General features: G+C 47.9%; 3 protein-coding genes across 3 annotated transcripts; 2 read left to right on the forward strand and 1 right to left on the reverse strand.

The window, feature by feature from the left end:
* Positions 1 to 1,529: 1,529 nt before the first annotated feature.
* Positions 1,530 to 3,069, reverse strand: L228DRAFT_280545 (hypothetical protein). The gene is made up of 3 exons (XM_018335794.1): positions 2,690 to 3,069; positions 2,366 to 2,622; positions 1,530 to 2,280 (listed from the first exon to the last, which is right to left on the reverse strand). The coding sequence occupies exons 1-3, from the start codon at positions 2,803 to 2,805 to the stop codon at positions 1,742 to 1,744; spliced, it is 912 nt and encodes a 303-aa protein (XP_018190848.1). The 5' UTR covers positions 2,806 to 3,069; the 3' UTR covers positions 1,530 to 1,741.
* Positions 3,070 to 5,546: 2,477 nt separating this feature from the next.
* On the forward strand, positions 5,547 to 7,526 carry L228DRAFT_66056 (glycoside hydrolase family 72 protein). Its single transcript, XM_018336808.1, has 4 exons — positions 5,547 to 6,284; positions 6,343 to 6,457; positions 6,513 to 6,617; positions 6,688 to 7,526. The coding sequence occupies exons 1-4, from the start codon at positions 5,883 to 5,885 to the stop codon at positions 7,437 to 7,439; spliced, it is 1,374 nt and encodes a 457-aa protein (XP_018190849.1). The 5' UTR covers positions 5,547 to 5,882; the 3' UTR covers positions 7,440 to 7,526.
* Positions 7,527 to 8,048, forward strand: L228DRAFT_66057 (hypothetical protein). Its single transcript, XM_018336809.1, has one exon. It carries the CDS (start codon positions 7,614 to 7,616, stop codon positions 7,941 to 7,943), a length of 330 nt encoding a protein of 109 aa, XP_018190850.1. The 5' UTR covers positions 7,527 to 7,613; the 3' UTR covers positions 7,944 to 8,048.
* Positions 8,049 to 8,993: the final 945 nt, after the last annotated feature.

An 8,993-nucleotide genomic window follows, 5' to 3' on the forward strand; every position in this document is an offset into this window, starting at 1 on the left:
CTTCAGTTATCGATATTGCAAAAAGACAGGACACAAGGCTGAAATAGGCTCAACCAGATCACTAGCAGATGCAGGTATGAGCTGAAAGATGTCTCCAGTCTGCCACCTGACATGTCTCTATTTATGTGTTCACCGGGGGATGAGCCTTGACTCCGATGTAACGTACGGCCGCACGAGATAGCCCATTATCAGTCGACCCAGGCACATGCACTCCAGTCTAGACAACTACATTGGCACGTAGTGGAGCACAACATCTGAGGCAACACAAGGGACAACTTGTAAGGGAAGATATGGATCGGCCATAGAAAATTCCCGGATGCAAGTGTCCGGGCTTGCTATTGCATCCCTATCTCGAAGGGTTTGCGCTGCGTCCGACCAGCATATCAATGGCTCCCAGGGGTCGAAAGATTGGCAATGCAGAAAAGCAATCAATTGGCCAAATCGGGATGGACGTCGCTTGGCGCTCATGGAAGCTGAAGCAAAGGAGGGTGAAGATAAGGCTTCTCCCTAAGACAAAGTGGAGGTTGTTGCTGGGATCTTATCGGCGAAACAGGTTCGTCGCCATCCCACTGTAAAGTGAAGCCTCATGGGTGACAAGCGCGACTTGGATTTCATGGCAGTTCCAAGAACAATAGTGCCTTGGCAACATCATCTGAAATTACGACCTTCTTTCAAAGAACACGATCAAGCCCATCGATTCGCACTAGCAACGGTTAGATAGCACATCAATTCATTGCAAGATAAGGACTTCACCTCTCGCTGTGCCAGTGACTTCTCGGTGGTGGACCCTTACTCCGTAACCTTAACGCATGGCAGTGGAACGAACATTTGGATGGGGTCCCGCGCTAAGGACTTGTGCGAGCGGTTCGCCTGTTCCCATCGCTTATCCGTTTTGATAGCTGGGGCACAGGATCCTTCCTTGCTCTTTTACGGGATCGAGAGTGGTTCTTCGACCGTGTGAGGAGACGGCTCCACCTCTCAGGCGACAGAGGAGAGATGGCCCAGCGATGGGAAGATCTTCAGCATGCGTATTCTGTGATGAGTGTACTCTGGCTGGATCTAAGGACTAGCCTAGAGCACCAATCATTTGATTCGGAATAGTAAACTGTATCATTAGCTTTGCTGCCGTTACATGCCTTAGGCAGGCCCTCTCAGACACGCCAAGTTCCCTAGCAACTTATTCCTGATAACGATTTTCTCCGACGCAAAGCTCGTCATTTATTGACTCGCCTAGGTAACCATGTGTTCTTCAAATCACTGCCCTTGTACTGTACTGTACCGGCTTGCGAACGGCCTCATTTGTTAAATGTAATGAAAGCCTAACGAAAAGCGATCATCCACCTTCCGGAGCGCGCGTTGTTGAACCACACCGCCCTAGACTGTCACTTTGTACACAAGTGTATATTGGAAAGTGATATTTAGTATTACGATTAATCTGGGACAAATGGCACCCTATACCTAATTTTAAACCCAATTCAAGATCCTATGCAAGATCCCCACAACGCCGACCAATGCTATCCTGTATAGACACGCCTTATCTGAGTCCATATACATGTCCAAGAGAGAGCCCCCCCCCCGCCGTCTATCTTGTTACGATTCCACTTTGCGCCAATCACTGTAACTCCGATACCTGTTTGATGACCTTACGCTTTCAGAATGAGCGTATACGTAACAGAATCCCAAAGCGAATAGTCTTTCCCCAAGAGACACCGAATAGATAAGCGCGTCTCTTTTTCACCCTTTATGTCCAAGCAGTCAAAGAGCGCCGACGAAAGGGGGCCATAATACCAGGCGAAGTTGCTGGCGAACTGGGAGAACTTGGGTCGGCGAAGGCACTGCTCCAGGCGACGACTAAATTTCGAATCCATCGCGCTTCTTCTTCAATCAGACGGAGTTGGTGATCGGCCATTTGTGACTTGCAAATCTTTAGTGAGGCTGGTGGTGAAAGCGCACAGCTGACATCGGCGAACTTGGATAGCAGAGGAGAGCTCGAATGCCCGCCAGAATGTCGAAGTGCGTCCTCGAGTGCGAGAGCTTGTGACATCAACTCCTGGATGCCGCGTTCTAGACGCAGTGCGCGATGCAAAATGTCTTCCCAATGGCCCGGCCCCCAAAAAGAATCTTGATCAAGAGCGTCGTGCATTGAACGTTGCCAAAATTCAAAATCTAGTAAAGGCACGGACGGATCTGAGGCAGCGGGAAGGTGTGCAGAAAGTCGAGATGCCACCAGCGCAATCCGAACTGTAGACTCGGACTCCAAGACGTAGTGTACTGTGCATCCTATTGTATTTTGTCAATACCATGTCCAATATGCCATTTCATACCGTATCGCATGAAAGCTTCGGGAGATATTAGAAAGACATACCTGGACATCCCTGTGTCGAGCACCACTCTCCTTCGTCAGATACAAAGCATTGCAGCCAAAGAAAGGCACCTCGAGCTTCTCCCTTAAAAGCCCGCTCCAATTCGGCCGACTTGGATCTCTTCAATCGCGACTCTGCCAGCTGTGCTGCTCTCTCATGGGACCGGAGCACCGGAGCGATCAAAATGCGAACTATGTCGCGATGCAGGATCACATCACGTCGCTGCGACTCAGTTGCGGGACAATGTTCGTCACAAAAACTACGAGCGCGGAGAGATTAGATGGGCCACTACTCATATCATTTAGAGCGAGTCGATCAAGACATACTCATCATCATCATCCTCCTTGGCCAGGGACTGCCTGAGCCGTTGGAATTCCTCACAAGACTCAAGGTAGGCCACATCATCAGGATGAAGCACAAACGGTGACGTCGGTAGAGACATGATTTTGGCGGTGAGCAAAACTGGGCAGTTAGACGAGGGAACCGGGATCGGTGATTGGTCGGATTATTATTCTTCGCACACACCCATATAGTCGAACATTGAAAAGGGGGCCCCTGGCCAAAGATGGAACGAAAAGGGAGAAAAGAGGAAGGAGAAAAAAAAAAGGGGGAAAGGAAGAGAGAGAAGGAGAAAGAGAAAAGATCAAACGTGGATGAGGAAATCACCAAGTATTAGTAGTCTACGGCAACCCCGCAGGATACGTTGACGTATTGGCGGTGGAGCACATATTAAATAGTTAATAAATGGTGCTGGATGGCGTATAAAAATACCCCTGGGTGAAGATCTGTAGGCGTGCACTGGTAACCATGGGCTGGATCGCCCGATTTGATCATGCACACTCTTTAACCATTTTACGGCAAGTAATATTTAATCCCAGTCGGTGCAAGCTCCAATAGTCGCCATGGAGGAAACTCAAAAGGCGCAGAGTATCTTGGGCAACTACTAAGGTAAGTTACTACAGGTCAGAGGTTGTGAGGACGGTCTGGAATACTGTGTAATGGCCTATAGGGCGTGGGCACCAGTCAACTTGGCGAGCACTCTGGACCAGATGTGGCGGTCGACCTTCCCCTATGGCCGGCAGCCGAAAGCCCCCAATTCAGCCCCCCCAGCAAAGCGAGTTAATAAATCCTTCCCAATTGGGCTATCCGATAGTTACCGAAATCAGTCTCCTTTTAAGGGGGGGGGCGGTCTCATTTCCATTGCATGGCAACTACAGCAATTTAACTAAAAAGTCGCTTTGCACGTGTGTACTGCAACGTGTTGGCAGTCTTCTTTGACATTCTGCCCTTTCCTTTGCCAACGCCACCCGGAATGTGTGGCGGCAACAGTTTGTTCGTCAAGCAGGCGGCTGTTGCATTTCAATAAATGCTGTGACGAGCAATGATGGAACTTGTTGCATTTCCCATGGCCATTCAATACGAGCTTCTCCTTTTAGAGGCCCTCTGCATTGGTTTTTACACCATTATTAGCAGAACTGTACAGAGTAGTCGCTCTTCGAGGTAATAAACGTAGAGCTGCGCCTCTTGGGTTGTAATACGAAGATTTATTTACTGTATACCGAATAATGTTACACCAGTTCGTTTATGCTTTGCTTTTCTTCTCTGCTGAAATGATGCTGCTAGCGAAAGAGGACAGCCGCGCACAGTCTGTAGCTCTGTGATTTTTCATTCGGTAGGGATGGGCCTATTTGGTCTAAGAACTGACTCGCTCAGAAATCATTCCTGTAACGTCGATGTGAAAGATGCCAAGAGCGGGGATGATGTATCCATAAATTCTGCGACAAGCAGAAGTGGAAAAGCGCACTTTCCGGATATTTTATAGGCGACTCTAAATGACGGTCGTGTTCAGCAAATCCTGATTGTGCGTGGAGATTAAGGTTATTGATGTTTCAACGGCACTCTAATCCGCCGATCGGCCAAGTGGTCATCTGCATTACCGATGAGTCGGAAACTTCCAGACGATCATCACTAAAAGTCAGTTGCAGGAAAGGTATTGTTTATACTCCATGAGGTATATCGCAGCAGCACTTTCCTGGGTAAAGCCTTGTTCGCCCTCATTCTTCTCGCCCTGCCCCATTTCCTCCATATCTCGGCAAACAATGCGATCGACCGCCGTCGCTGCGTGAGCGAAGCTGGGGCCGCGTTGACAACTTGGCAGCTTTCATGCTCTCCAGATCGGTCCAGGCCGAAATGACTGGACATTAGGCCTTGTAGCTTGTTGACCTGTGTGGCCGCTAACTTTTGGCTCGCCGGCGACTGGTGCCTTTTCCCACCTTTCAGGGGCTTCGTTGATTGAAGGACAAGCACCAGCGGCACAGAGGCTTTTCCTACTGGGGCAAGAGGTACGTCCTTGGTCCCTCGCCCGCACCGTTCAAGGGGCAAGACCACGGCCGACGGCTCGACGCGTTCTTTGCCGCTATGCCCTAACACGGTTACACCCTTTCGCCGACGGCCACGCCATGGCCTGAGCGACACAGGAGGAAAAAATCAAGGCAACAAGCCAAGCTTTCGTCAAGATACCATCCCGACATGCGGGTCCAGAGCCAATGCAATAAGGAACGAACTGTCTAGAAATATTGTACTGTAACATCGTGGGGGAGCGCGTCCTGATAGACTGATTGACAATGTGTACCTCATGTTTTAATACAGTGATGCATGTGTCAAGGGTTGATATTTTCCTTATCACAAGGATAATTCCATACTCGTTGTTATCACACTGCTATGTTGTCCCCGGTTCGCTCCCATTCCGGCGTGGGCGCAAGAAGCGACATGCCGTTGATGGCCCATGTTTCGGTTTGTTTCTCTACTTTCCAAAAGGAGCCTTGATAATAATCATCCTACCATGACAACCACAGCAAGCACTACTGCCACCGGAGGTCCCTGCAAGATCAGCAGGAGTATGGTAGCCTTGTCTTTTCAGGCATAACCGTCTCCGCAAATATAATTGTGAGAAGTGATGATAGTAAAGGACTGTATTGTATTTGATAGAAGTAGTAGTGGTAGTAGCTTCCAACCCAAAACTTTTTCCCCACACACACCCACCCGCATCGGTCTATACCCTGGCCCGCGAACCTAACGCGCGATCTAATTTCACCATCTGGAAGACGGCAACTTCTTTCTTTTCATTGCCTGACCTTTCCTTCCTTTCTCTTGCTTTCTCGACTCGCATAATCCCCTCTTAATTCATAATACCTCCCACTGTGGGCATTTCGCTCGCCTTTGGTGGATCTTGCATTCGTTACGACTCAGGGAAGGAAAGAATTTGGGAAAGATCTGATAGCCTGGTGACTGTGCCACCCGTTCGTTTGGCCCTCCACGCTTCTCGCTCACTTGGTTTTGCTCGAGTGCTTTCGAACCTTCGTCCGTTCTTCAGTCTCTCGCTCTCGACCGTCGGAAAATAATCGCTTTGAGTGTTTGGTTCAATAGAGCGCTTCGCGTCTGTCTCTCGCCGTGGACTCAAGTCCCTCATAATTGATAATCCTCTCAACCTCCTCGAACAATTGAAATCAATCTCAAGCAATGGCTCGGTTCTGGAAGCTCGCGGCCGCTGCCGCTATGGTTGCGGTCTCATCGGTTGAAGCAATCTCTCAGATCTCTGTCAAGGGTTCTAAATTCTTCACCGATGATGGCAATCAGTTCTTCATCAAGGGTATGTTCAGCTGTACATTTCATCTTTTGCAAAGACATCTTACTCACCGATTGCTGGTAGGTGTGGCATATCAACTCACGGAAGATGATCCTCTCATCGACACCAATCAATGTCAACTAGACGCTTCGTTGATGCAAAAACTCGGTGCCAATACCATCCGTGTTTACCACGTTGATCCTACCGGAGACCACAAAGGTTGTATGGATGCCTTTGCTGATGCAGGCATTTATCTTTTTGTTGACTTGGACACCTTTGACACTGCTATCGAGCAGGTGCGTACCTCGTAATTCTGTTTCACTCGATTGGCGATTGCTGACAAAGTGTGTGCAGGAGAGTCCTCGTTGGAATACCTCTCAATTGAACGCTTTCGAGCAGGTCCTGGATGAGTTCCAGAAATATGACAATACAGCAGGCGTCCTTGTTGGTAATGAGGTTCTTACCACTGGTATGGCATGAACATCTGGGGGCTCCATTTCTCTTTTCTAACGAATCGTTTCCAGGAAATGGCTCCGTCGCTGCACCCTATGTCAAGGCAGCTGCTCGTGACGTCAAAGCATACCGTGATTCGAAGAATTACAGGAATATCCCCGTTGGTTATTCTGCTGGTATGTTTACTTTCGTTGCACGATTATGACCTTGATAGGCATATGCTCATTTATTTTTGCCTCCTTTTAGCCGACATTGCGTCTCTGCGGCCCATGCTTCAGAATTACTTGGCATGTGGGACTAATAGCTCTGAGGCGCTGGATTTCTTCTCACTCAATGCATACGAGTGGTGCGGCTCATCTTCATATACCGTCTCTGGTTATAGCCAGTTGACGGCAAACGTGACCAAGTATAACATTCCCATCTTCTTTTCGGAGACTGGCTGCAACACGAACCCCCCGAGAACCTTCCAAGACCAGTCTGCCATCTTTGGTGATGACATGAGTCCATACTGGTCTGGCGCCATTGTCTACGAATGGATTGAGGAAACCAACAATTACGGCCTTGTAAATTATGGCCCCAAGGTTGCGGCCACTGCGACTGGTGCCATTGACGGATTTCCGCGGTCCGGCACTCCTACGCCGGTCTCACCTGACTTTAGCAATTTGATGAGCCAGTGGGCAACGGCGACGCCATCCGGAACCAAGCTGTCGGACTATACACCAACCAACCAACCCCCGGCATGCCCCGCTTCCACGTCTGGTATCTGGGAAGTGGATCCATCCAGCCCCCTTCCAACCTTGGGACAGACGTACAAGGCTGCAGCTGCCACCTCTTCGAGCGGTGCTAGTGGCACCTCAAAACAATCTCCTACAGGCACCACTTCGTCAACGTCGCCTACGGCTACAAAGAAGGGCTCTGCGGCGTCGGGTGGTAAGGAAGTTGCGGGTATGACGGTCGGCTTAGCCGCCGTCATGTTTTGCTTTGTGTGGTGGCTCTAGAAAGGAAGGGGAGTCACCAATGTCACAGGCAAGGACCGGCTCTTTTTCAAAATGGTCTTTTTTCATTCTTCTGCTCCAGCTACAGCGGATAATCCTCTTTTTCACCTTTTTTTTTTTAATTCTTTTAGCATTTGTCGAGCGCTCTGAGCGTCCGTGGCGTGCAAGCGAGCCAGTATGGGGCTATTATTCCCGTACTCTAATATGCCCCCTTTACCTTCTTCTTTTTTTCTTCTTCCTTGCCTGACTCTGTCGAGCATGGTATTGGCTTCATTCTTGCTACACTTTTTCCCGCGACCACTTACTCTTCTTCTTCCGGAACTTTTTTTTTTCCATTTATACTGGGCTTTAATCGCTTTTCGATTCATCCCTTTACTCACGTTGTTACGTGGCATGGGATATTGCCTTTTCTTCTCTCTTCTTTTCTTTTTTCTCTTCTTCTCTTTGTTTTCTGTACTTTTTACGCTCTGCTCCGCAAGCTACCCGGATAGATGTGGCAGAGCTTGACAACTATTGACACTACATGAGAAGAACATGGGCAGGGACGAGGCCATGTTAATGACGCGTATGTTTGTATGTATGCACGTATGTATGTATGGACGGGTTCTGCTCATGTGCATAATCGACGCTTGATGCGATTTGAGGGGATGGGGTAGCACTAAATGATGGCAGGCACGTGGTGGCAGATATTTACCTCTAACTAGTCATCTACCTTGCTTACTTTGCTTGCTTTGAGCTACTTGCAATTGTAGCTAACATATTTCTCATCGTCTCATTAACTTTTATTTCCCTTTTCCATTTTCCGGAAATATTTACAGGGAAAGAACCATATAAAATGAGAAGAAATAGATTTATCAAAATGATTTGGTGAACATTCCATTGGTTGTGATAAATTTCTCTTTTGCTGTTGGTAAGTTTGTGAAGTTTCATGCGAACAGTAGACAGAACGAAAATACATATCTGATTAGAAAATATTGAAAGTAAAACAGAGAGAATGTTGTAATTTAATGTGAGTGTCAGAGAAAAGGACGTGAAGTACATGTATAAAGAAACAGTAAAAAAAAGGGCTTGGTGAGGAAGACAAAGGCGAGGACGAGGGCGAGGGTGAGAGGAAAGCAGGACAGGGCGGAAGCGCGTATCTGGTATCTGGTATCTGGTATCATGTATCTGGTATATATCCAAAACGCCGTGTCCATTCATTTCGCATCAGTCCTCGATTCCAAGGCGATGCTGATGCTGACCCTGATGCAGATGCAGATGCTGACAGTGAACAAATGAAAAGGTGAAAATGCAGGTGGGTCGGGTCGATGAGCGGGAAATTGGAATTAATTCAGATGAAGCAGTATGCAGACGAGGATATATGCTCGTAATGGCCATGGGCCTCATTCTTAAGAGGAAGGGGGAAAGGGGTATAGGATCAAATAAAAATAAGTAAAATATTATACGTTTAGAATCTAATTTATTCTTTCAATGTAGGTTGGATTTAAAAAAAAATATAGTTTGGATGAAAAAAATGTACCTTGGATATAAAGAGAAAGAAAAAAAAAAAAAAAAAAA

The sequence above is a fragment of the Xylona heveae genome (genome assembly GCF_001619985.1).
Source record: "Xylona heveae TC161 unplaced genomic scaffold L228scaffold_2, whole genome shotgun sequence".
In the NCBI taxonomy this organism is placed as follows: domain Eukaryota; kingdom Fungi; phylum Ascomycota; class Xylonomycetes; order Xylonales; family Xylonaceae; genus Xylona; species Xylona heveae.

Bases quoted from the DNA above. Each gene is read 5' to 3' on its own strand.
- L228DRAFT_280545 (XM_018335794.1), bottom strand. From the start codon at position 2,805: ATGTCTCTACCGACGTCACCGTTTGTGCTTCATCCTGATGATGTGGCC. The intron at 2,623-2,689 runs GTATGTCTTGAT...CCGCGCTCGTAG, and splicing joins AAGGAGGATGATGATGATGA to TTTTTGTGACGAACATTGTC. The intron at 2,281-2,365 runs GTATGTCTTTCT...AAAATACAATAG, and splicing joins CTCGACACAGGGATGTCCAG to GATGCACAGTACACTACGTC.
- L228DRAFT_66056 (XM_018336808.1), top strand. From the start codon at position 5,883: ATGGCTCGGTTCTGGAAGCTCGCGGCCGCTGCCGCTATGGTTGCGGTC. The intron at 6,285-6,342 runs GTGCGTACCTCG...AAGTGTGTGCAG, and splicing joins TTGACACTGCTATCGAGCAG to GAGAGTCCTCGTTGGAATAC. The intron at 6,618-6,687 runs GTATGTTTACTT...GCCTCCTTTTAG, and splicing joins CCCCGTTGGTTATTCTGCTG to CCGACATTGCGTCTCTGCGG.
- L228DRAFT_66057 (XM_018336809.1), top strand. From the start codon at position 7,614: ATGGGGCTATTATTCCCGTACTCTAATATGCCCCCTTTACCTTCTTCT.